The 26,576-nt window shown below is 50.4% G+C and overlaps 1 protein-coding gene across 5 annotated transcripts in view; it reads left to right on the plus strand.

Annotated features, from left to right (window-relative positions):
• Nucleotides 1-26,576, plus strand: part of LOC123760934 (uncharacterized) — a 357,440-nt gene that overhangs the window by 23,977 nt on the left and 306,887 nt on the right. For all 5 annotated transcript variants that reach the window (XR_011229455.1, XM_069330073.1, XM_069330069.1 and 2 more), the window contains exon 2: nucleotides 3,314-3,338. Coding sequence is in view for 4 of the 5 variants with exons in the window: in XM_069330073.1 (XP_069186174.1) it covers nucleotides 3,314-3,338 (25 nt within the window). In the remaining variant the exon portion in view is untranslated. The remainder of the gene's footprint in view (nucleotides 1-3,313; nucleotides 3,339-26,576) is intronic.

Consider the following 26,576-nt stretch of genomic DNA (forward strand, 5'->3'; position numbering starts at 1 on the left):
GACAGTCATCTTATGCCGAATACTCTCGCCTTGTATCGTGCGGCGCTGGCAGAGCCGCTGCAGCTTGCTTTTGGTATCGATGTCACTTCTGCACCATTTCGCAAGCTGTCTCGTACGTTATTTCACCTCCGGCCTGTGAATGTGTCGCGTGAGCCGTCCTCGTCTTTGGACAGAGTGCTCTCCTATCTTTCTTCTCCTCGGTTTGTTGTGGCCCCTTTGGTTCAGGATTGTTTTGCTAGGGCTCCTTTTCTATTGGCATTGGCCTCTGTGAGTCAGGTTGCAGAGCTACATGCTCATCTCCGGTGCAAGGGTTTCTGCTCTTTTGGTCGTGGTCATAGGTATGTTCGTCTGCAGCTGTCTCCCTCTTTTCTGGCGAAGAACGAGACTGCTGCTTTCTGGAGGGGGTCCTTGAGTTGTTGATGTTTGGTTGATCAGGCCGGGGGTTCATTATGTGTTGTGTCCAGTTGCGGCCCTCCATAGTTATCTGTGCGCCATGGCTTCTGTGTCTGGGGACACGCTGTGGGTTGACCTGGTTTCCTTTCTTCCCTGTTTGCGGGTACGGGTCTTTCAGGTCGTCCGCAGGATAATTAAGTCTAGCCAGCCTGCAGTCTATCCCTGTGCCCATGACGTTCGTAAGTTTGCTGCTGTTGCTGCCGTCTTTGGTAACATGTCTTGGGCAGACATTTGGGTACGGGGTTTTTGGCGGTCGAACAGGGTCCTGGCTGCATGCTACCTCGTGAACGTTCCTGGGCCCAGTTGGGCCCATGTTGCTTTGGGTTGGCAGTTGCAGCCCGTTGTTTCGACTTCAAGTTGAAGAGTGGAGCACCGACTGCCTCCCGGGTAGGTCCCTTTTCTTCTTTTGTCTTTGGTGAAGTACAGTAGTTCCGGGAAGCCGTAGGGTCCCCCCCCCCCCCAGAAAACCAGCATTGAATGTAATGAAAGCCATTTTCTGGGTGAGTCCCGGAGGCTCCCTGGCAACTCTCCTTCCCTCCGGTCAGCGTTTTTGTTGTATTTTTGATATCCAGCCTCAGAACTGGGGTGTGGATCGCCAGCGCGAGGGTCTGCGGCTCTCCCTTCTACCTCCCCAGGGAGGGGGGAGCTGCGCAGACATGTGGTGCAGCTCGTGTGACATCATGCTTGTTTGCTCGTTTTTTTTTTTTGGGGGGGGGGGGGGGGAGTTCTGTCGACAATTTTCGTTGTTTTAACCAGAATAGGGGTTTGTTTTGTGGCGCTTACCTTTCTGGGTGCCTGTCCCGGTCGATGGCAGATATAGAATGCTCCAAATCATATGTGCATTTCTATGGGCAATTGCTCCTCGTGCCTCTGTGAGGGGGCCAGGTTCTGGCTTGTGGTCCCTGGTAGGCCTACAACTGCACCCACATCAACTGATGCAAAATAGTTAGGGTATCCATATCAGCCTGGATAGCTCTGGAAAGCCTCTGGTACTCACCCAGAAAATGGCATTTCATTACATTCGATGCTGGCTTTTTTGCATTTTTTATATTCAGTCTCTGAACTCAGGTTGGGTAGCCGGTGCGAGGTGGTCTGGGGGATTCCCCTTCCCCCTCCCCAGGAGGGGGAAGTTGCACAGACAGCGGCGCAGCGGCTGTGGTGACGTCATACTTGTTTACGTGTTGTCGATTGGGGAGTTCTGCTTGCTAGATCGGCTTTCGGTTTGCAATCTTTAACCAGCTATAGCTTTTGGAATTCCTACCTTTCTGGATGCCTGACCTAGTAGACAGCAGATAGACTGCTTCCAGATTACATACGGGTGTCTATAGGCAATTGCTCCTTGTGCCTCTGAGGGGGGCCAGGTTCTGGCACTGGTCCCTGGTAGGCCGGGAACTCCATCAATTGACTGTTGTCACAGTCTAATATATACACATCAGCCAGGTATAGCTCTGGGGAGCCTCTAGGTCTCACCCAGAAAATGGCGTTTCATTACATTTAACGCTGGATTTTTCCACAAAATATCCTTGTAAAATAGGGGTGCGTCCTATGTGCCTCTTTTATGGCGGCTAATACAGTACCTCCTATAATTTACTTATCTTTTACTTTTACTTAATAAATAAATAAAAATAAATAAATGTTTATTTAGGTAAGGTACATACATACAAGAGATTTTACAAAGAATGATGGATTTATAGATAGGGCTAGTATATACAATGCCTAAAGCCACTATTACGCAAAGCGTTTCGGGCATGAAAAACTTAAGTGACTAAAGCTTAACACTAATTGAGTATAAAGAATAAAATGTGTTGAGAACAAATAAAAATACAGATAAAAAAGGGGGGAACATGGCTGAAAAAGCAGCACAAATACAGTTAGGTCGACAAACTTATATTAAATAGATTATAATTTTACTTATGTAAGCAAATTTAGCATCTGATTAAATTAATTAATTTTGCCCAGTGCAAATATCAAACACCCTTTCCCAAAAATGGCAAAACACTGCTAACTTGTAAGATCCAGCTTATGAAAATCATAAGGACAAACAAATGGGGGGGGGGGGGGTGAGGGGGTGGAATCTTTGACAAGAAACCGCCAGCTTCCTGTACTCATTGAGGCCACGAGTATGTTAGTGGCCCTCTGGTAAATAAGGTATAGTTTTCACCCAAATGCCGAAGCATTCTCTTCTTTGTTGGTGAATCAACCGATGACGAAATATGTGTTGTTTGCCCATTAGTTTTGTAAACATTTTATGAAGCAAGCGACTTCTTTGTTTAGCATTTATCGTAAATTTCATTTATTTATTATGCACCCCATACCCATCCTGTGGGCAGTGATGAAAAAGTTAAGAGGCATATAATGGATTCAGAAACTTCAGTCTCCATGGTGTAGTGGTAAGACGCTTGCCTGGCGTTTCGCGAGGGCTTTGGTCTTGGTTCATATCCTGGCTGGGAAGGATTTACTGGGCGCCAATCCTTAACTGTTAGCCTCTGTTTACCCAACAGTAAAATAGGTACCTGATGGTTAAACGATTTGGCAAGTCATATTCTGGGGAATATTATGATTAAGGATTTGCCTGAAATGCTATGCATACTAGTGGCAGTACAAGAATGTAAGAACTCTTGTATATATAACTAAAAAAAAAAATATAAAGTTTAGCTAAGCAAGTGACAGTGTGATGCTTGTTGTGGGGTTGCATCCTGGGAAGCGTCAGTAATTCGACACTGGGGGAACCTCGATATTGGCCTACATGTATGTATATTCACTGGCTGCCTGTCCCCGACACAGTGACTTCTTATTTATTAATTATAATCAAACTACATTATAGTATATTTAGTTTAATGATTCGTTTATTTTATTTCAGGGAGGAAGATGCATCTTACACTGAGGTGAGTTGTTGCTGCAATTTATTTATTTATATACAAGAAAGTACATTGGGGGTTAACAGAGAACATAGAAATTAAGTTGAATTTACATTCTTGTAAAGCCACTAGCACGCATAGCGTTTCGGGCAAGTCCTTAAGCTAACAGATAATTTTTAGATAATTAACAGTAAAATTGACAAAACATTTTATAGGTACAGGTGTACAGGTATTTATTATAATTCATTGTTTGTATTATAGTACAGTATTATAATTTATATAGTTTAATTGTTAATAATATTAACAATTTATATTATAATTTATTGTTTGTTGTTTGAGATTCCTGTGTGGACATAAAGCCTCTGGTTGGCCCACTGTCTTGGTCATGTGAACATTGAAGTAGGTGTTGTTGCTGCCGTAGAATTTTGTGTACAGCTTAAGTCAAGGTGATCTTGTTCCTATGTTTATCCCATTTTCTTTACTCACTACAGAAGAAGAATTAAGTAACTAAAATAGGAAATTCACTTCCAAGGTTTCAATAGTTATTTTGATTATTGTGCTCAGTCTTTAATACATGGGATGTAGTCAAACCCTATCACTATATCACTAGTAACATTTAAGAGACTTGATAATATTGAATGATCAATAGATGCATGGCTCTTTTATCAAATGGGATTTTTTTCTCTGGCCTTCCTTGTATAACCAAGATAGGTAATGGGAAACATCCTTAGCCTGGCTGTTTTATTTATTTTATCTTATTTTATTTTATTTATTCACAGTAGATGGTAAAATCCTTGGTATTCTCATTGATAATAAGCTGAATTTCCTGGGGCCACATTCAATATATAGCAAAAAGAGTTTCTAAAACAGTTGGCATTCTTTCTAAAATCAGATAGTGGAACTTCAGTTTATGAATGCCCCACTTTACAAATTTTTCAGTTTTCGAGCTCAATTTTTTAAAAAAATTTTGACTTGGTTTACAAGCTTTGCCTAGCTTGGAGAGTTTGTTGATACACGTATGCATCAACCGAGCGCGTGGTTCCTGGTGGCAAGGGTTAGGCGCGCTTCAGTTTACCAGTGCCTTCCGTCTAGTGATGATCGTGCCTAAATTCTTTATTTTTTTTTTCTTCTGAACATAAAAGTAATTAATATATATCACCATGGGTCCCAAGAAAGTCAGTGGTAAGGTTCAACTCAAGAAAACAAATGAGGATGACTTTAGAGGAAAAATAGAGATCATTCGTAAACATGAAAATGGTGTGCGGGTTGTTGAACTAGCTAGGCAGTCAACTGCCTAGCTAGTCAATTATATGCACTGACAGTCATATAGTTGACTAGTGCATATAGTACGGTGCATATAGTTGACAACAAATTGTCAACTATATGCACCGTACTTGCTAAGAAAAAAGACATAGTGCTAAAGTGGCAAACGGCGTAACAACAATTACAAAACAAAGAACACGCGCACACACTTGATGTTGAAAAGTTATTATTAATTTGGATACACAACAAGGAGTTAGCAGGTGATAGCATTTCAGAGGCTATCATTTGTGAAAAAGCAAGGCAATTGAATGAAGATCTTGAAAACCCCTGGAACGAGTGAAGCAGATACGAAAGTATTTGTCAAGCTGGAGATGGTTTGAGAAATTTAGAAAGTGGCATTCATAGTGTTGTAAGGCATGGGGAGGATGCCAGCTCAAACCAGCGGCTGAAAGATTTGTTGGTAATTTTAAAGATTTTGTAGATAGTTAGGGATACCTACCATAAGTCTTTAACCCTTAAATTGTGCATCGCATCATATGATGCTTTGGAGTACTACGCAAGATTTAAACGGCCCGCGGATACATGGGGTTCACTACACCTTCATCAGGGCTCTTGTAAACAGATGCCATTTTAAAAAAAAATCATGGGCCAAATTCCAAGGTGTTAGGGGCCTCAGTATTAAGTGAGCTACCAAGCCTGATGCACGCAGCATGAGCTAACAGCACTGCTGTTGAGCTTGTGACCACAGCATTGCCTAAAAATGCCATAATATACTTGTTCATGCTATTATGTAGTAATGATATTATTACAGATGACCCCTGACTGTGATAAAACTGACCAGGGTTCAGATAATAGCAGGATTGTGGTGATATTTAGCGCTCTGCTGCATGGAGGGAGGAGTAATGCTGTGGGAGGGGGTGGTGGCGTTGTCTTCTGACTGTGTGGCCACCTTTTATTGACTGCATTCACCATACCAGCTTAGTGGTTCGCTATGGTGAACACAAATGCAGATACTTATGTATAACGTGTGTATAGAGGGTATAAACAGCAATAGTAGTAGGTTGGGAGCCGCCATTTTGGTGAGGGCGGTGGCGTCGTCTGCACGATTTATCATGTTGTTTACTGGTGACCACGATGGTCTTTGGGTACCATACCAGTTTACTTGTACAAGTATGGTGAATAAAACAGGTAGATATTTATGTATAATGTGTGTATATAGCGTAATAACATCACAAAGAGTATTGTTGGAGGAGAAATATTAGTGCGTCTGGCCTTGAGGGCGGCAGCCAGCTGACTGAGTGAGGTCCTACATCTTTGTGCCTTTACTCACCATACAAGCTTAGATGTACAGTTATGGTGAACAAAACATGTAAATACTTATATATAACGTCTGTATATAAAAGCAAAAACAGTATGGTGGGTGGAGAATGGTGGCAAGTCAGGTGAGGTGAGGGAGGGAGGGGAGTGGCAGCCAGTGGTGGGCTACCATTGCCTGTCACTGCCACTCAGCATACCAACTTAGTGGTTCGTTATGGTGAACACGAATGTAGATACTTATATATAGCGTCTGTATATAGTGAATAAAAGCAAAAACAGTATGGTGGGAGGAGAATGTGGGCGAGTGAGGTGTTGAGGGATGGCGTGAGTGGCTGGCTGGTACACGGCAGTCACTCCTCGTTACTTTTTGACTCATAATAGCAACTAAGTGGTTCGTTATGGTGAACAAAACATGCAGATACTTATATATAACCTGTGTATATAGTGTAATAACCGACAGTATTTGTTCACTGTTTGATGAACATAATTGAATCAACAATATGCACACCATATTTTTGAGTACAGCGATGATTCACTCATTTTATTATATAAATATATCACACTACACACTATTGAATAATATTACAGCAAAAAAACTACGAAAAATCAATCAGACATTGAAATAATTAGGTAATTATCTCTGTGGCAACTCCGGCCTGACAGCTGGCAAGCAACAGACCGCCTGGGACGCACACTGAGTCAGCGCCTGTTTTTTGCCAGACTTCCCCGCCCTATAGTGGGCAATATATGCCACTTATGATTTTTTTCTGGGGGGAGCCCCGTCGGCTCCCCAGAGCTATCCCAGGCTAGTATGCTAATGTCAGACTTTGGCATCAGTCTTGTGTATGGAATTCTTAGGCCTACCGGGGACCACGGCCAGAACCGGGCCCCCTCAGAGAGGTAAGGGGAGCAATGGCCTATAGAAGCCCCCATGTGGTTGGAAGCATTCTATGTCTGCCATCGACCGGAACAGGCACCCAGAAAGGTAAGCGCCTCAAAACAAACCCCTATTCTGGTTAAAATTGCTACCAAAAGCCGAACTAGTAGATAGAACTCCCCAACCAAAAACAAGCAAACTAGTGTGACGTCACACACCGCTGCGCCGCTGTCTGCGCAGCTCCCCCCTCCCCGGGAGGGGGAAGGGGGAGCCCCAGACCCCCCACGCCGGCTACCCACACCTCAGTTCTTGAGGCTGATGCTATAGGCGATGAGTCGTGTGCTCTGGCTCTGGTGTCGCTACTGCACTGTGCTTTGCGTGTGGTGTTGGTTTTGTGGGTGCGAGAGCCAGGAGTTATCTTCAGTACTCGGGCTGCATGCGCCTAGGGCTGCCTTCTCTAGGTGCCCTGTAAGTACTGCCCTTGGGGCTTGGGGCCACCTTCCACAGGCTCCTCGGGGTCTGCCTCTGCTGGTCCGTTTTACCTTTCGGTTTTTCGGCCGCCTGTTGGGCTCTTGGGTGTTCTGTTCTCCCTTGTTACTGGCAGGTAAGAGGCAGTTTGCACTGGTAGGGGCGCAGGGTGCTGCTCAGCTTGTATTCCCGACATCGCGGCTGGCTCTGTTCCTTGTGGTTCGCTGTCCTCTTGCGGGGTTTTGTTTTTCTTTTTGTTTTTGCCTGGTTGGGGGTTCTGTCATTTTATTCAGTTTCTTGTTGCCCTTCCACTGTTCTCCTCGGTGGCGCCCCCTGCTAGGTCCCCGTGAGTGTACACGTCCCTGGGGTTCAGCTATAGAAGTTTGCTTGGTAGTTTTGAGCACCGGTTTGCAGCACCCTGCCTGGGACTACCTGAGCGCAAGTCCTCTTAAAGTAAACGCTCAGGACCCTGGGAATCCCCTAGGGGGCGCGTGGGTCCGATGGATGTGACCCCGGAGTCCCCACACGCTGTGTGCGAGTTTGAGGGTTGCTCGGTCCCCTTGTCTCAGGGTGACCCTCATTGTTTTTGCCTCTGCCACGCTGCCTGTTGGGTCGGTGATACTTTCGACCCCGAGTCCTGTGAGTGTTGCTTGCTGCTTGCTTGTGACTCAATTTACCCAATCCTCTGATTCTATTCGGGTACAGGCGGCGCGTACGTTGCAGTCTAGGTTTCGTCTGTTGCAACGTGCTCGGTTGGTTGCTCACCCGGATGCCCCGGGGCTGCCCCGCTTTGCTTTTCGAGACCCGGACTTGGGGGTGGGGGTCGCTTTGATCCTGGTTCAGTTCGCACCTCCTCGTCCTTTCCCTTCTGTTCGTTCTGGTCCCCCCCCCCCCTTCGGGGGGGGGGGGGGACCAGACGCCCCGAAGCGTCTGAGGGTTTCGGGGTCAGAGCAGGGGTTACTTGATCTCGAGACTTGGGCAGCTTCGGGGGGTGCCCCTACCGAGGGGGTGGGGGGGGGCGACAGAGGCATTCGAGTCTTGTCTCCCGGCCAAAGCTTCTGGGTTTGACCAGTGGGCCCCCCTTCCTCCAGCTTTTCCGGCTGCTCCGTCCTTGTCTTGTGGGGTCGGGGCTTGGGGAGAGGATTCGGCCTCGGGTCCTGTGGTGAAGGACCTCGAGGCTGGGGAGGGGCTGACTTGGGGGCCTTGGGCCCCGCTGGACCCCGCCTGGGTTTTTCTTCCCTCTGAGCGGGGCTTATTGTTACAAGGAGTGGGGTTTTCTTTTCCCCCCTCTGCGTACGAGTTGGATTTGGTGTCGGCCCCTCCCTGGGTTCGGTTCCGTGTTTCCCCGGGTACGTCGGTTCCGTCCTTCCGGAGGTTTTCGGCTTATTGCATCCAACCTGGTGTGGTGCGAGCGGCCTTTGCAACTTACCTCCTGCGTGACCCGGATTATGCCTCGGAAATGGATCCGTCCACATTCAGGTTTGGGACTTCGTTTCCTTTCTGGCTCCGTTACGAGGTTCCGGAGTCGTCCTGGCTAGCAGACTGCCCCTTGTTTGTTCTGGATTCCTTGCATTCCTTCTGTCGTTCCCGCACGCTGGAGTGGTAGGAAGCTTCCACGGTGCTTCAGGTTTTCCTGGGGGGCGAGCTTGAGTACCTGAATGAGTGCTTGTTTGCCCCTGCCCTTCCCCGCGATGTGGGCGTGATTCAGCTCCATGTGCAGGTTCCCTCCCTTTCGGAGGCACTCGTTGCGGAGGACTTGCGCGCCCGGGGCCTTTTGGCTTCGGCCTTGTGGTTCTTTTCCCTCCTGGAGCTCTCTTCGGATTGGCTCGTGGAGGATGTGAGGACGCTTGGGTCCGTCCCGGGGCCCGGCACCTTGTCCTTGGCTGCGCGTTCGTCGGCTGCCTTGTTGAAGCTGTTCACCCCGATTTTGTGGGATGCGGTTTCCCTGTTTTATGCTTCCCGTCTCGTGTGTCGGCAGGTGGTGCTGGGTTCCTCCGTGGAATCTGCTTGGGCTCTGGCTCTTAGGCGTTCTTCACCTTTTTGTCCTCTTCTGTTTGAGGAGTCGGCCGTGGCGCAGTTTATTCAGGCTGCGTCGGCGGCTTGTTGTCCGATGTCGGACTTGTTGGTTTTCCGGGGGTCCCAGGGTGGGTCTTCCCGGAAAGGTCGTGCCAGGGCTTGGGGTTCCTCTCGTCGTGGTAGGCCTCTGGTGTCAGGTTCAGGGTTGGCTCCTCCTGCGGACCCTCCCTCGTCTGGTCGGCGCGGTGTTCGCGCTGTGCGGGGTTCTGGGTCTCGTAAGGGTCGCCGGCCCTTTCGCGGTTTGCCCCCTTGACGGGGCAATGGGGGGGGGCGGCTTGCACTGTTCGCCCACGCCTGGTCCCACGATTCGTGGACCTTTCGGGTCGTGTCTCGCAGCCTGCAGTGGCGTTGGGTGGCCCCTCCCCCCTTTGGGGGGTCGGGGCTGGCAGGGCAGGTTTCTTCCCCTGCGCTCTGTTGAGTCGTCTTGGAGTGGGTACGCTTGGGCGTCGTCGAAACGACGTCGTCCCTCAGATGGGTTTCCCGTCTGTTTCCGGTTCCGAAACGGGACTGCGCGGACCTGCGGTTCATTCTGGACTTGTCCCGTCTGAACCCCTGGGTTCATTGCCCCTCCTTTCGGATGACTATGCTGTCTCAGGTTCGGCTCCTCTTGGAGCCGGGAGCTTGGATGGTGTCCTTGGACCTCCGGAATGCTTATTGGCATGTCCTGATTTGTCCACGGTTCAGGGACTGGCTCGGTTTTGTTGTGGGGCGTCTGAGTTACCGCTTTTGTTGTCTCCCGTTTGGGTTGAACCTGGCACCTCGCGTGTTCACGCGCCTTACACGGGTTGTGGTGGCTCGTTTGCGTCTCCTAGGTGTTCGGGTGTTGGCCTACCTCGACGACTGGCTGGTTTGGGCTCCCAGCCAGTCAGCTTGCTTGCTAGCCAGGGATTTAGTTCTTTCCCAGCTCGCCGAGTTTGGGTTCTTGGTGAACTGGAGGAAGTCCCATCTGGTTCCCTCTCAGGTTCGGACTTGGCTGGGTCTCGTTTGGGACTCTCAAACCGCCTCCTTGTCTCTCCCTCCAGAGTCTCCTGCGGCTGCGGTCCCACCTTCGTCTGTTTCTGGAGGGCCCTCGGGTCACCCGGCGGTTGCTCGAGGGGCTGTGCGGGAGCCTGAACTTCGCGATGGTGGTCTACCCACCGGGTCGGGTTTGGCTTCGACGGCTGTTCTGGTTCCTTCGGGGTTCCCCCTTCCGCCTCTCGCGATCGCAGAGTTCGACCCCCGGGGGCCTTGCGTCGGTTGCTGCATCACCGGCTTCCTCTTCGGGTTTTTCGGGGTTCAGTGCCTTGGCGCCTACCCGAGCCCTCGCTCGATGTGTACACGGATGCGTCGTCTCTCGGCTGGGGTTTTGTGACCAGTGCTCACCAGGCCGGCCAGTGGTTTTGGGATCCGTCCTTCCGTCGAGCTCACAGCATGGTGCGGGAGTTCGTGGCAGTGTGGTTTGCTCTGGGGAGGATTCGGGTGGCCCGCGGATGGATGATTCGGCTCCATTCGGACTGCTCTCCGGTGGTTCATTGCCTGAACCGCAGGGGGTTCGATGCGGTCCTTGTCTCTGTGGGGTTGGTCGCTTCGGGTGACTCGTCTGCTGAGTTCTCGGGGTTTGGCTCTCCTGGCAGTTCACGTATGGGGCGTGTCCAACGTCTTGGCCAATGCCCTGTCTCACTTCGTTCCCTTCTCCACGGAGTGGACGGTCGACGACGAGTCCTTCCGTTGGCTTTGCCTGACGTTCGGGCGCCCCGAGGTGGACCTCTTCGTGTCGGCGTGGTCGCGGCGTCTTCCCGTTTATGCGGCGCCCTTCCCTGATCGCGAGGCCGTCGGGGTCGATGCCTTTCGGCTAGACTGGTCGAGGTGGGGGTTCCTGTACCTCTTTCCCCCGGTTCGGCTGTTGCTCCAAGTCCTGACTCGCTTAGAAACTTACCAGGGGAGAGTTGTCCTTCTGGCCCCTTGGTGGCCGGCCCAGCCTTGGTTTCAGGCGCTGGTTGCTTGGTGTCCGAACCCGAGGGTTTTCCCGCGGCTCCGCCTCTTTCAGCAGATCGGGCCAGTACGTCACGTGGCTGGTTCGATCTTCTCCTCGAGTCTTCGCGTATGGTTTTTTTGACTCGAGTCTATCATCATCTCTATGGTGATCAGGTGGCCTCCTTGTTGGTGTCCCACCTGAGGGCTTCTTCTCGGCGGCAGTATGAAGTTTCCTGGGGGTCCTTCCGTTTCTTTTTGTGTCTTCGTCGTGTTAGCTCCTTGTCTGTTCGGGTGGTCTTGTCCTTCCTCTCGTGGTTGTTTCAGGACCGTCATCTTATGCCTAACACTGTCGCTTCGTATCGTGCGGCGCTGGCGGAGCCGCTTCAGCTTGCTTTCGGTATCGATGTTACGTCTGCGCTGTTTCGCAAGCTGTCTCGTGCATTGTTTCACCTCCGGCCTGCTCATGCGTCGCCTGAGCCATCCTGGTCTTTGGACAGAGTGCTCGCTTTCCTTTCATCTCCTCGTTTCGTTGTGGCCCCTTCGGTCCAGAATTGTTTTTCCAAGGCACTTTTCTTGTTGGCTTTGGCCTCTGGGGGTCGGGTAGGGGAGCTTCATGCTCTCCTCCGGCGCAGGGGTTTCTGCTCCTTTGGTCGTGGTGATTGTTTTGTTCGTTTGCAGCCGTCTCCTTCTTTTCTGGCGAAGAATGAGACTGCTGCGTTCCGGAGGGGTCCGTGGGTGGTTGATGCTTGGTTGGTCAGGCCGGGGGTGCATCATGTTTTGTGTCCGGTTGCGGCGCTTCGCCGTTATTTGCGCGCCACAGCTTCTGTGTCCGGGGACGCGCTGTGGGTTGATACGGTTTCCCTTCTTCCCTGTTCGCGGGTTCGGGTCTCTCAGGTCGTCCACAGGGTTATTAGGTCCAGCCAGCCTGCGGTCTATCCCCGTGCCCATGACGTTCGTAAGTTCGCGGCTCTTGCTGCCGTCTTTGGGAATATGTCTTGGTCTGATATTCGGGTGCGGGGATTTTGGCGGTCGAACAGGGTCCTGGCTGCTCGTTACCTTGTGAATGTCTCTGGGCCTCGTCGGGCCTGTGTTGCTTTGGGTCGGCGGTTGCAGCCAGTTGTCTCGGCTTCGAGTTGAGGGGTGAGCGACATCCGCCTCCTGGGTAAGTCCCTCTTTTTTCTGTCTGTGGGTAGTTAGCTCCGGGGAGCCGACGGGGCTCCCCCCAGAAAACCAGCGTTGAATGTAATGAAACGCCATTTTCTGGGTGAGTCCCGGAGGCTCCCCGGCATCACTCCCTCCCTCCGGTCGGCGGTTTTTCGCGTTTTTGACATCCAGCCTCAAGAGCGGAGGTGTGGGTAGCCGGCGTGGGGGGTCTGGGGCTCCCCCTTCCCCCTCCCGGGGAGGGGGGAGCTGCGCTGACAGCGTGTGACGTCACACTAGTTTGCTTGTCTTCGGTTGGGGAGTTCTATCCACTAGTTCGGTTTTTGGTAGCAATTTTAACCAGAATAGGGGTTTGTTTTGGGGCGCTTACCTTTCTGGGTGCCTGTTCCGGTCGATGGCAGACATAGAATGCTTCCAACTACACGGGGGCTTCTATAGGCCATTGCTCCCCTTACCTCTCTGAGGGGGCCCGGTTCTGGCCGTGGTCCCCGGTAGGCCTAAGAACTCCATACACATGACTGATGCCAAAGTCTGACATTAGCATATCAGCCTGGGATAGCTCCGGGGAGCCTCCGGGACTCACCCAGAAAATGGCGTTTCATTACATTCAACGCTGGTTTTTTTGTTGATATTGCTTGTTTTTTACTCTTAATTATTTGGTCTTAGTTAATCCCCTTGTCACTAAAGCTAGGGGCTTTTTATTACCCTGTTATATTTAAAGTTGCTTCGTATGTTTCTTGTAATCATTTATTGGCATTAATTAATAGTATAATTGTTTATATAAGCATCTACCTCAGTATCATAGTAAAATCTTCCACATGAATATACTCACCCTGTTTATTTTTACACTTAGATTTATATTTGAGTAAATTTCTAGATTTACTTAGATTTACATGTCATCTTTTTTTTTCTTGGAATTGTCTATTTGAGCTCACTTTGTTTTCTTAGGTTCATACTAATTATAGGATTTTAATTAACCATTACTAAGCTAATTATCTTTAAGATCATTTTACTTTATGATCATTATTTTTCTTTTTTTTTTTACATTTATATTGTCAGTCTCTACTGATTTTTTGTTTTTTTATTTTATCTAACTTCTGTGTCCTCCCTGGCTATCTATTGGATCTTTATTTTACTTCTAATTTGTTACTATTTTATTGTATTTGCTTTTATTCTTGTGTTTTGCTATATCGTGTATCTTGTATCGTGATCCCTCTGCATCTCTATGCACACTGATATTGATCCTGATCAAAATCTTCTGTCTCATATCTACACCAACCAGCACATTGATCATCATTATTGCAAGTATTTCACAGCACACCAGGCTAAAAACAAACTCCAAAATAGCACCTGTTTATCAGTTTACAACCAAAATGTTAGATCACTTGGTAAACATTTTGACGATATAAATGCACTACTCACAGCACTAGGTACTAACTTATCGTTCATTATTTTAACAGAAACTTGGCTAAATAAAGACTATACCCAACTCTACAACTTGGCTGGTTATAAAGCCATTCATAACTGTAGGCCTAATAAAAAAGGTGGTGGCACAGCTATATATTACCGAGATACATTTATATCTATATTACAACACTGCAACAGTGTTATTAGTGACAGAGATGACTACTGTGAATATACTTTTGCTCAGTTTACAATTAAATCCCTTAAGTCCTCTTTGACTATTGGAGTCATCTATAGATTTCCCAATACTAACATAGCTTCTTTCTCAGACAACCTAAGGAATCTTATTATAAACAACAATCTCAACAAAAACCACATCATTCTGGGAGGAGACTTTAATATTGACCTGGGTCAACAAAATTGCTCTCAAGTTGACTATTTCCTTAACAGCATGAACTCCTGTATGCTAATCCCCACAATTTATTTATTTATTTATTATTTATTTATGCATATACAAGAAGGTACATTGGGAATGTGAGGATACATAATATGGTAATTACATTCTTGTAAAGCCACTAGTACGCGCAGCGTTTCGGGCAGAAACAATCACCAAACCTACCCGAGTCACTCAAACATCAGCCACTACCTTGGACCACATATGGACAAACATAACAGCTCCCCTTGTATCTGGTATAATCTATGACAGAACAACTGACCACTATCCTACCTTTCTCATAGTGAACATGGACATAACACCACCAAAAAGCAAGAAACTTTCATTTAGGCTACACAGTGAATCAGCTTTAGGCAATCTTACAGTTGCACTTCACAATATTAACTGGGATTCTGAAATCAATAATACCCAGGATATAAATTCATTAGCTAACCTCTTCCTCTCCAAAACTCTAAGCCTCTACAACCTTCATTGTCCCCTTCTTACCAAGCAAGTAACTGACAAAAGATTAAACAATCCATGGCTCACAAGTGGCATTCTCAACTCAGTCAACAAGAAACATGAAAATGAAAAGAAACTTAGGATTGGCCTAGTTTCAAAGGAAGTAGCTAAAAGGTACTCATCAATGCTTACCAGTATCATAAGAAAGGCAAAACTTGCATATTATGTGAATAGATTCAATGAAGCAAAAGGCAATATGAAAAGCACTTGGAAAACAATCTCTAGTATCCTAGGAACTAAACAACACTCACATAACCAAATAAAACTCTACAAGGATGGGGATATACCATCAACTGATTTAGAAATGGCAAATGAATTTAATAGTTTCTTTTCATCGGTTAGTGCTAATCTTGCCAGTAAAATCCCACAGACCCAGACACATATTAACACATATCTCTCAGGCAGCTATCCAAACTCTCTTCTCCTTTCACCAATCAGCCCGGCAGATGTTGTGTCCATCATACTCTCTAAAAACCAAGGCAGGGAACACCATTGAAATTCCGTCCATTGTATGCAAGAGCGCCTCCCATGCCCTTGCCCCACCCATAGCCCTACTGTTCAACAAATCTATCGAGTGTCACACCTTCCCTCATATCCTCAAAAAAGCAATAGTGACGCCAGTTCATAAAGGAGGCAATCCGGTGGACATAAACAATTATAGACCAATATCAAATCTACCCATTCTATCAAAAATATTTGAAAAAATTATTAACAAACAGCTCTAATTCCTACTTCGTAAAATTTGACATACCCGGCCCCTGCCAGTTTGGCTTCCGGTCCCAAAAGAGCACCAACGATGCAATCATTAGTCTCCTTGACGTAATCTACTCAGCCCTTGACAAAAATGAGTTTCCGATTGAACTCTTCATTGACCTAAGAAAAGCCTTTGATATACTGTTAATCACAACTACCTCTTACTTAAACTCCAGCATTATGGAATTCGAGGCCTTGCCCTCGACTACATCCGATTCTATCTTAGTAACAGACACCAATATGTAACCATCAATGATACAACTTCTTCCACTCTACCAATTACCATTGGAGTGCCACAGGGCAGTATCTTAGGACCTCTTCTATTTCTTATATATATAAACGATCTGCCTAATGTCTCTAATATTCTTAAACCTATATTGTTTGCTGACGATACTACCCTTATCTATTCAGACCTCAACCCACATACACTAAATAATGTTGTGAATAATGAATTAAAAAAGTCCACTTATGGATGTTAACTAACATTAAACATAGAAAAGACTTGCTACATCTTATTTGAAAGCAAATCATCAAATGCAATTCAGCTACAGATAGACAACATTAACATCAGTAATAAAAATGATGGCAAGTTTCTTGGCCAATTCCTAGACAAGAGACTCAACTTCAGCACCCACATTCAACACATAACTAAGAAAGTCTCTAAGACAGTTGGTATACTCTCTAAAATAAGATATTATGTTCCTAACTCTGCTCTCCTCTCACTATATTATGCACTACTCTACCCCTATCTTAATTATGGTAACTGTGCATGGGGTCTACCACTGCAAACCACCTTAAGCCCATCATCACCCAACAAAAATCTGCTATCAGAATAATAACTAACCCTGAACAGATGTAATTGGACCCATTATCACCACACTAGAAATAAATATCTCTGATATCCCCAGGGTCAAACTTAATCTGTGTAAACACACTATGCAAATTAAGGGACCTAGTCTATGGAACTCACTCCCTAGTGAATTGAAAAGCTGTTAAACTTTTGCCTTATTTAAAAGCAAAACCAAAAAGTACCTAATTTCATCTTAGTTTCCTACACTGAGCTTTAAATTTGCTCTGTACCTAGTGTTATCCAATCTCCTAATTTTTATGTATGTAACCCAAACAACCTTATTGTGTTCATTGCTGTCTACTTTTATGTACTAGCCATATGCTGTATTGTGCCTACCAATTTTTGTCAACTACCATTCACGCTATCATTGCAATCAATCTGAGCTACCTGTGCGCTTTAATATACCTACAATTTTCTCTCATCTTTTTTTTTTTTCTTGCCTTGTAACTGTTATCATTTTTTTTTATAAATTTTGCAAGTATTTATCTACTTAAAATTTTCTTAGATTAAGGACCTGCCCGAAACGCTGGGCGTACTAATGGCTTTACAAGATTGTAATTACCATATTATGTATCCTCACAATCCCAATGTACCTTCTTGTATATGCATAAATAAATAAATAAATAAATACATAAATAATTAACATATATTTTTGGCATTTCTGGGGGGATCCCCTTCGGCTCCCTGGAGCTTACTAGATTGATATGCTAATGTCAGACTTTGGCATCAGTCATGTGTATGGAGTTCTGTGGGCCTACCGGGGACCACGAGCCAGAACCTGGCCCCCTCAGAGAGGCAAGGGGAGCAATGGCCTATAGAAACCCCCGTGTGGTTGGAAGCATTCTATGTCTGCCATCGACCGGGTCAAGCATCCAGAAAGGTAAGCATTCCAAAACAAACCCCTATTCTGGTGAAAATTGCTACCTAAGCCGAACTAGTGAATAGAACTCTTCAACAGAAAACAAGGAAACTAGTATGACGTCATACGTCACCGCGCCGCTGTCTGCGCAGCTCCCCCCTCCCCGGGAGGGGGAAGGGGGAGCCCCAGACCTCCCACGCCGGCTATCCACCCATCAGTTCTTCGGCTGATGCTATAGGCAATGGTTATGTGCTCCGGCTCCAGTGGTTGTTTCAGCACTGTACCTAGAGTGTGGTGTCTGTTTTCTAGGTGGTGCGTGAGCCGGGAGTGATTCTTCAGTACTCGGGCTGCATGCGCCTAGGGTTCCCTTCCCTAGGTGCCCTGTAAGTACTGCCCTTGGGGCTTGGGGCCACCTTCCACAAGTTCCTTGGGTCCTGCCCCTGCTTGGTCGTTTACTGCTTGGTTTTCGGCCGCTCTTTGTGTGCTCGGGTGTTCTGTCTCCCTTGTTCGCCTTAGAGTAAGGGGCAGTGTTTGCACTGGTGGGGCGCGGGGTACTGTGCAGCTTGTCTTTACCAATCATAGCGGCCGGCTCTGTTCCGCTTGGGTACGCTGTCCTCTTGCGGGGTTTTCTTTTTCTTTTGTTTATATACCTGGTGGGGGGGTCTGCCTTCGTTCTTGCCCCTGGTGTCCCTTGTGTTCTGAGTATTTTTGGTGGTACCCCCTGCTAGGTCCCCGTGAGTGTACACGTCCCGGGGGTTCAGCTCTTAGAAAGTTGTTTGGTAGCTTGGGTGCCGGTTAGCAGTACCCTGCCTGGGATTACCTGAGCGCGAGTCCTCTTAAAGTAAACGCTCGGGACCCTGGGAAACCCCTGGGGGCGCGCGGGTCCGATGGATGTGACCCCAGAGCCCCCCCCTCGCTTCCAGCGAGTTTGAGGGTTGCTCTCACCTTTTGTCTCTGGGTGACTCTCTGTTTTGCCTCCGTCTGCTGCCTGTGGGGTCGGTGACACCTTCGACCCGGTGTCCTGCGAGTTTGGTTGCTCGTTATGGCTCGGTTACCCAGTTGTGCTAACAAAGCGGGTGCGGGCAGCAGGGGCGTTGCACTTGAGCCTTGGTGGTGGCAACGTTCTCGTGGTTTCCTCCCAGGGAGCCCCGGGGCTGCCCCGTTGTAGTTCGTTTTGGGACTTGGGGGTGTTGGTTGCTTCGGTTCCATCCACGCCCCCTTGTCTTTCCCCTGGTTCACCCTTCCTGCCTGCATCCGGTTCCTTACCGTCTGTAGGTTCAGGGCGGGGTGTTTGGTGGTGTTGAGACTCGGGCAGTCTCGGGGAATTCCCCTTCCGGGGTGGTGACGGGGGCATTTGGGCCTGTTCCTCCAGCCGTGTTGTATGAGTCTGCCAGTGGGCTCCCTTCCTTAGTGTTTTCACGGCTGCCCCGGTTTTCTGGTACGGCCGGGGCTTTGGGGGAACGGCTCGGCCCCGGGGCCTGTCGTGTAGGTTCCCGGGGCTGGGGAGGGGCTGACTTGGGGGAGGCCTTGGCCCCGTTAGACCCCGTGGGGTTTTTTATCCCCCTCTAGGCGGGGCTTGTGGTTACGCGGAGTGGGGTCTTTCCTCCCCACTCGCCGTACGTGCTGTTGGACGTCGGCCCCTCCCCGGGCTCGGTTCCTTGGCCTTTAAGTCGGTTGGTTCCGTCCTGGGGGTGGATGTTTCCTCCCCCGCTTTTTGGGACGGTGTTTTTGTCATGTTTCCCCGTTCGATGGGGTTCTGCGTGACTTCTGATCTCGGGTGCGCCTGCGCCTTCGTGTGCCTTCGGGACTAGTGTTGGCTTCTGTGTTCTCGAGGGTACGGGAAGGTTTTTCGCTACTTCCCGCATTATTGGAACGTCTGTCGGCTCCTAGTACTTGTCGCCCTGTTGGGCTACTTGTCGCCCTGTTGGGCTACTTGTCGCCCTGTTGGGCTAGTTGTCGCCCTGTTGGGCTACTTGTCGCCCGGTTGGGTTCCTTTTTTTTTTTTTTTTTTTTGGGGGGCTCTTTGCTTCTTTGGCCGGTTTTATTGTTCCTGCTTCCTCTTTTGGCTTCTTTTCTCGTGCAATAGTCCTGGCTGGCGCCTTCCCGCAGGGAAGGTGTGCGGTTCGGCCAGCGTGTTATGCGTATGCGCCGTGGAGTTTGTTTTGGTCTGGGCGGTGTTTCAGTGCTGGGGTTTTGCGCCCTTTTTGCTACAGTGCTTCGCCTCTCGTTCTTCTCCCTGGCTGCGGTATGTGCCCCTTCGCGCCGGGGGTGTCCTGGTTCCCAGTTGTGGGGAGGACACCGCGGTTTTCCCTGTGTCATGGGTGTGGACCGCCTCCTTCGCCTCTCCCTGTTCTCCTGTGGGTCCGGCAGGGTCCGGCTCTGGCGTCTTCACCTGGCAGTGCTCCCAAGTTCTGGGCACGGTTGAGTCGTGTCAAGTTCGAGCCACCATTCGCCAGGTGAGTTTCTGCGGTCTGGCGTCTTTTGGCCGGGCGCTGGATGCGGCGGTGTTTATATACCTGTCTTTATTTAGGTATATTTTTGTACGACTGAGACCGTTCGCACACCAGTGACTGTCCCTTTATCACCCCTTCCTGTCCCCCTCATGTGCATGTCCAACCCATGCTGGAGTCATTCAGGGGACCCTCCTTTTTTAATGTTGTGAGGTGTGGGGGTTGTAGGGTTGGTTCTGTACTCACCTGGTGAGGCTCCTGGCTGTGCTTGCAGGATTTGAGCTCTGGCTCTTGGGTCCCGCCTATCTGGTAGAACTTGCGGGATAGTACCAGTGGAGTGCAGTGGTGCTATTGGCACTTTTGGGGAACACTGTATTACCATCAGTGGTCTGTGCTTGTTACACGACCTACTTGCGAGCATAAGCCTTCTTGCTGGTTCGTCCGTGGACTTCCAGGGCGCACTGGCCTGTTTTCGTATGGCAGTTCCGGCCCGTCCTGGTTGTGGGGGTATGTGGGCCGGTGGACTGCTCCTAGCAGCTGCCTGGTGGGCCATCCTCTGGCCGGTCTGGCCTGACCTTGGGCCGGGCTTGAGGTGTAAAAGAGCTCCCAGTACCTCATCCAGCAGGTATCGAGCGGGGTTTCTCCGCCGTCGGTCGCCTGGTGCAGGTTTCTGGGCCTGCAGGGTTTTGTCGTGTCTCCGTTGGCCCTGTCTGGGGTCTGCCTGCTCCGTTCTCTGCCTTTGCAGAGGGGAATTGCTATTTACATGTTGCATGTTGCAGTGGTGCCTGTTGCTGCTGCTGCACGTGTGCATTGGTACCGTGTTTCACGGTGGCGTGTCCTTGTTCCTGTGTCCGGTTGTGGAGTGGCACTTTGCTGCCGTTTTGTGCCTGGGGATTGCGTGGGGTTTTTGTCCCTGCCTGATTGTCCACCCCTGGTTGTTCTCCTGGTTTTTTTTTTTTTGTGCTTCTGCTCTTTCTTCCTGCCTCCTCTGCAGCAGGAATGTTCTGCGTGTGTTCTTAGGCGTTGGTCAGCCTGTGTCCTGTGATGTGCTTCTTTGTCTCGGTCTGTTGCAGTTGTTCGTGCCCCTTGGTTCGGGTCCTGTTCTGGCGGCGACCCTTCCGCCTTCTTTGGTTTTCCTAGCTTGCCCTGCCGGTTGTTTTTTTTTTTTTTTTTTTTTTTGGGGGGGGGGGGGTTCTTGCGATGTCTCGCGTCGGACCCGTCGTTTCTGAACTCCTGGCGGGCTTGCATGCTTCGGAGTTTTTCTGTTCGGCAGACGTTCCATCTCCTTGTGCCGCCTGGGTTTCGGTGGTCGCGCCCGAGATCTTCTCGCGGCTCCGCCTTTTTCCTGGGCTCGGGAGGGCCTTGTCGGGGCTGCTTATGTTCTACCTCGTGGTCTTGCCTCCGGTTGGTGGTCGGGTGGCTTCGTGGTAGGTGTCCCACCTGCGTGCTTCTCTTGGCGGCAGTATGGGGTATTTTGGCGGTCCTTCCTTTTCCTGTCCCTTCTTAGGTGGTTCCTCTTGTTAGCTTGGTTTACTCTCGGCTTGGTTTTCTAGTGGGGGTTGGGGGCCGTCGTCTTGCCACATACTGTCGCCTCTTTTCGTGCGGCGCAGGCGGAGCCGCTTCAGCTTGCTTTCGGTCTTGGTGATGCTTCTGCACCGTTAGTCAGCTGTCTTGTGCGTCATTTCACCTCCGGCCTGTTCGTGCGCCGCTTGCACCATCCTGGTCTCTGGTCAGCGTGCTCTGTCTTCTCCTCGGTTGGTAGTGCCCCTTCGGTTCCGGTGTGTTTTTTCGTCGGCTCTTTCCTTTGGGCCTTTGCCTCTGGGGGTCGGTTCGCTGAGTTTTCTTGCTCCTTCGGTTTTAGCGTTTTGGTTGTTTGATGGCAGCAGTCTCCATCTTTTCTGGCGCGGGGTGGGGCTGCTGCATTCTGGAGGGGTCCAGGGTTTTTTGGTGCTTCGTTGGTCGGGCCGGGGGTGTGTCGTTTTTGTGTTCAGTGGCGGCCCTCCGCTGTTGTTTGCGTGCCACGGCGTTTGGGTCTGGAGCGCGTTTTGCGTTGATCCTGTTCTGTTCTTCACGGTTCGCGGGTGATGGTGTCCCGGGTGGTCAGCCGTGTTCTTGCGGCTAAGCTGCCTGTGTTCTTCCCTCATGCCTGTGGCGTTCGTGGCTTCGCTGCTCTCGCTGCCGTCTGGGCGACGTGGCCTTGCAGTCTTTCGAGCATGGATTTTTGGTGTTCGTGCAGGGGCCTTGCTGCTCGTGGTTCTCGTGTTGTTCCCGGGATTTTCGGGGCTGTGGCGCCTTGGGTTGGCGTTTGCTGCCGGTTGTCTCGCCTCCTTGGGGGGTGCGTGGTGTCCGCCTCCCGGTTTTGTCCCTTTGACCTTCCTCTGTGGGTAGTTAGCTCCGGGGAGCCGACGGGGCTCCCCCCAGAAAACCAGCGTTGAATGTAATGAAACGCCATTTTCTGGGTGAGACCCGGAGGCTCCCCGGCAACCCTCCCTCCCTCCGGTCGGCGTTTTTTGCGTGTTTTGACATCCAGCCTCAGAACTGATGGGTGGATAGCCGGCGTGGGAGGTCTGGGGCTCCCCCTTCCCCCTCCCGGGGAGGGGGGAGCTGCGCAGACAGTGGCGCGGTGACGTATGACGTCATACTAGTTTCCTTGTTTTCTGTTGAAGAGTTCTATTCACTAGTTCGGCTTGGGTAGCAATTTTCACCAGAATAGGGGTTTGTTTTGGAATGCTTACCTTTCTGGATGCTTGACCCGGTCGATGGCAGACATAGAATGCTTCCAACCACACGGGGGTTTCTATAGGCCATTGCTCCCCTTGCCTCTCTGAGGGAGCCAGGTTCTGGCTCGTGGTCCCCGGTAGGCCCTAGAACTCCATACACATGACTGATGCCAAAGTCTGACATTAGCATATCAGCCGGTAAAGCTCCGGGGAGCCTCCGGGTCTCACCCAGAAAATGGCGTTTCATTACATTCAACGCTGGTTTTTTGGCCACCCTTTGGGTGTTTGGGGGTTTTGTCTTCCTTGTTTACCTTAGGGTAAGAGGCAGTTTGGTGCGGGGCACAGGGCACTGCACAGCTTGTTTTCACCATTCACAGTGGCCAGCTGTGTTCGTTGGGGTGCATTGTCCTCTTGCGGGGTTTTGTTTTTCTTTGTTTTTGCCTAGTGGTGGGAGGGGGGTGGGAGCTGCCTTGTATGCCCCTTTGTGCCTGACCTGTGCATGGTTCTTTTCTGGTGGTGCCTTCTGCTAGGTCCCCGTGAGAGTACACGTCCCTGGGGTTCAGCTTTTAGAAAGTTGTTTGGTATTTGTAGGTTCCGGTTAACATTACCCTGCCTGGGATTACCTGGGAGTGAGTTCTTAAACACTCAGGACTCTGGAAAACCCCCTAGGGGGTGCGTGGGTCCGATGGATGTGTCCCCGGAGTCCCCCCCTAGCTTCGTGCGAGTTCGAGGGCTGCTCGGTCCTCTTGACTCAAGACGACCCTCATGGTTTTTGCCTCCGTCACGCTGCCTGTTGGGTCGGTGACACTTTCCACCCGGAGTCCTGAGATTACTGTTGCTTGCTGGTGACTCGGTTTACCCAATCTCACGATGATATTCTATGGGCATGGGTGGCACAGGCATTGCATGTGTGCTTTAGGTTGTTGCAACGTGCTAGGTTGGTTGCTCACCCAGATGCCCTGAGGCTGCCCCGTTTTGCCTATAGGGACCTGAACTTGGGGGTGGGGGGTTGCTTCGTCCTTGGTTCAGTCCGCGCCCCCTCGTCCTTTCCCTGTTGTGATTCGTTCTGGTCCCTCCCCCCCTGCTTCCGGCTCCAAAGCATCTGAGTGTGTCGGAGTCAGGGCAGGGTTTAGATGGTCTTGAGTCTCGGGCAGTCTCGGGGATGCTACTTCTGGTGTGGCGACAGAGGCATTCGAGTCTGATCTCCCTGCCAAAGCCTCTGGGTCTGACCAGTGGGCCCCCTTTTGTTCGGCTTACATGGCTGCGCCGGCCTTTTCTTTAGGGGCCAGTGCTCTGGGGAAATGACTCTGCCCCAGGTTCCAAGGAAGGAGATCCTGGGGCTGGGGAGGGGCTGACTTGGGGGGCCTTGGGCCCCACTGGACCCTGCCTGGGTTTTTCTACCCTCAGAGCGGGGCTTATTGTTACAAGGAATAGGGTTCACTTTTCTCCCCTCTGTGTATGAGTTGGATTTGGTGTCTGCCCCTCCCCAGGTTCGGTTCCGTGTTCCCTCGGGCGCGTTGGTTCCGTCTTTCCGGAGGTTTTCGGCTTCCCGCATCTAACCGTCTTCGGTGCTGGTAGCCCTGGCGGCTTACCTCCTGCGTGACCCGGATTATGCCTCGGTGATGGATCCGTCGTCTTTCAGGTTTGGAACTTCGTTATCTTTCTGGGTCTGTTACAAGGTTCCGGAGTCGTCCTGGCTGGCGGACTGCCCTGTATTCACTTTGGAGGCTTGGCATTCTTTTTGTCGTTTCTGCACGCTTGAGTGACACGAGGCTTCGACAGTGGTTCAGGTTTTCCTGGAGGTCGACCTTGAGCACCTCAATGAGTGCTTGTTTGCTCCTGCCCTTCCCCGGGATGTTGGTGTTCTACAGCTCCATGTGCAGGTTCCCTCCCTTTCGGCTGCGCAGGTAGCAGAGGATTTGCGTGCTCGGGCCTCTTGGCTTCGGCCTTGCGCTTCTTTTTCCCTCCTGGAGCTGTCTTTGAATTGGTTTGGGAAGAATGTGGGGGGCACTCGTGGCTGTTCCGGGGTCCAGTGCCTTGGGCTCGGCGGCTCGCGCGTCGGCTGCCTTGTTGAAGATGTTTGCGCCGATCTTGCGGGATGCGGTTTCCCTGTTTTATGCTTCCCAGCTCGCGTGTCGGCAGGCGGTGCTTGCCTCCTCTCAGGAATCAGCCTGGGCCCTGGCTCTTGGGTTGTCTTCGCCTTTTTGTCCTCTGCTTTTTGCTCCTTCGGCCATGTCACAGTATATTCAGGCTGCTTCGGCCAGTTGCCATCCCATGTCTGACTAGTTGGTTCTGTGGGGGTTGCGGGGGGCCTTCCTGGAGGGGTCATGCCAGGGCTCGGGGTTCCACTTGTCGTGGTGGGCCACAGGGTTCATTGCCCCTCCTCTCAGATGACTACGTTGTCCCAGGTTTGGCTCCTTTTGCAGCCAGATTCTTAGATGGAGTCTCTGGACCTCCGGGATGCTTATTGGCACGTCTCGATTAATCCGGGGTTCAGGGACTGGCTCGGTTTTGTTGTGGGGCGTCAAGGTTCCTGTTTTCTGTGTCTCGTTCGGGTTGAATCTGGCACCTCGTGTGTTCACACGCCTTACATGGGTCATTGTGGCCCGTCTGTGTCTGTTAGGTGTTCGGGTGTTGGCCTACCTTGACGACTGGCTGGTCCGGGCTCCCAGCCGGTCCTTTTGTCTGCTAGCTAGCCAGGATTTGGTTCTTTCCCAACTCACCGGGTTCAGGTTTTTGGTGAACTGAAGGAAGTCCCATCTGGTTCTCTCCCAGGTTCGGACATGGCTGGGTCTTGTGTGGGATTCTCGGATTGCTTCCTTGTCTCTAACTCCGGAATCTCTCCTGCGGCTGCGGTCTCGCTTGAGCCTGTTTCTGGGGTCACCCGGGTCACCCTGCGGTTGCTCGAGGGTTTGTACAGGAGCTTGAACTTCAAGATGTTGGTGTACCCACCGGGTCGGGTTTGGCTTTGACGGCTATTCTGGTTCCTTCGGGGGTGTCTCTTCCGCCTCTCTCTAGCGATCACTGGGTTCGTCCCCCAGGGACCTTGTGTCGGCCGCTGCGTCGCCGGCCTCCTCTTTGGGTTTTTCGGGGTTCAGTGCCTTGGTGCCTGCTCGAGCCCTGTCTCGATGTGTTTACGGACACGTCGTCTCTCGCTGGGGATTTGTGGCCAGTGCTCACCAGGCCGGCCAGGGACAGTGGGGTCCGTCCGTTCGTCGACCCCACAGCACGGTGCGGGAGTTCGCGGCAGTGTGGTTTGCTCTTCGGAGGGTTCGGGTCGCCCACAGCAATCGACAATCGACAATCTGGCTCTATTCAGACTGCTTCCTGGTGGTTCATTGCTTGAACTGAGTAAGGTTCGATGCGGTCCTTGGCTCTTTGGGGCTGGTCGCTTCGGGTGACTTGTCTGCTGAGTTCTCGGGGTTTGGCTCTCCTGGCAGTTCACATGTGGGGAGTGTCCAACGTCTTGGCTGATGGCCTGTCTCGTTTCGTTCCCCTGTCCACGGAATGGACAACAGACGCTGCTTCCTTCCGTTGGCTTTGGCGGACGTTCGGACGCCTCGAGGTGGACCTCACCCACTTCGGTGGGTACAGGAAACCGGGGTTCCTGTACTTTTCTTAGCAAAATTTTCATCAGAATAGGGGTTTGTTTTGGGATGCTTACCTTTCTGGGTGCCTGACCCGGTCGATGGCAAACATAGAATGCTTCCAACCACACAGTGGTTTCTATAGGCTATTGCTCCCCATGCCTCTCTGAGGGGAGCCACGTTCTGGCTCGTGATCCCTGGTAGGCCCACTGAATTCCATACACATGACTGATGCCAAAGTCTGACATTAGCATATCAGCCCAGTAAGCTCCAGGGAGCCTCCGGGTCTCACCTAGAAAATGGTGTTTCATTACATTCAACGCTGTTTTTTTAGGCGATACTGTGGTCACAAGTTGAACAGCAATGCTGTGAGCTCATGCTGTGTGCGCCAGCCTTGGTGGCTCACTCAGTACTGAGGCTCTCACACCCAGGAATGTTGCCCACGATTTTTATTTTTAAATGGCGTCTGTTTACAAGAGCCCTGAGGAAGGTGATGTGAACCCAATGTATCCGCAGACCGTTTAAACCTTGTGTAGTACTCCAAAACTATATATACAGTGATGCGCACTTTT

This window comes from Procambarus clarkii, chromosome 3 (assembly GCF_040958095.1).
Source record: "Procambarus clarkii isolate CNS0578487 chromosome 3, FALCON_Pclarkii_2.0, whole genome shotgun sequence".
Lineage (NCBI taxonomy): Eukaryota > Metazoa > Arthropoda > Malacostraca > Decapoda > Cambaridae > Procambarus > Procambarus clarkii.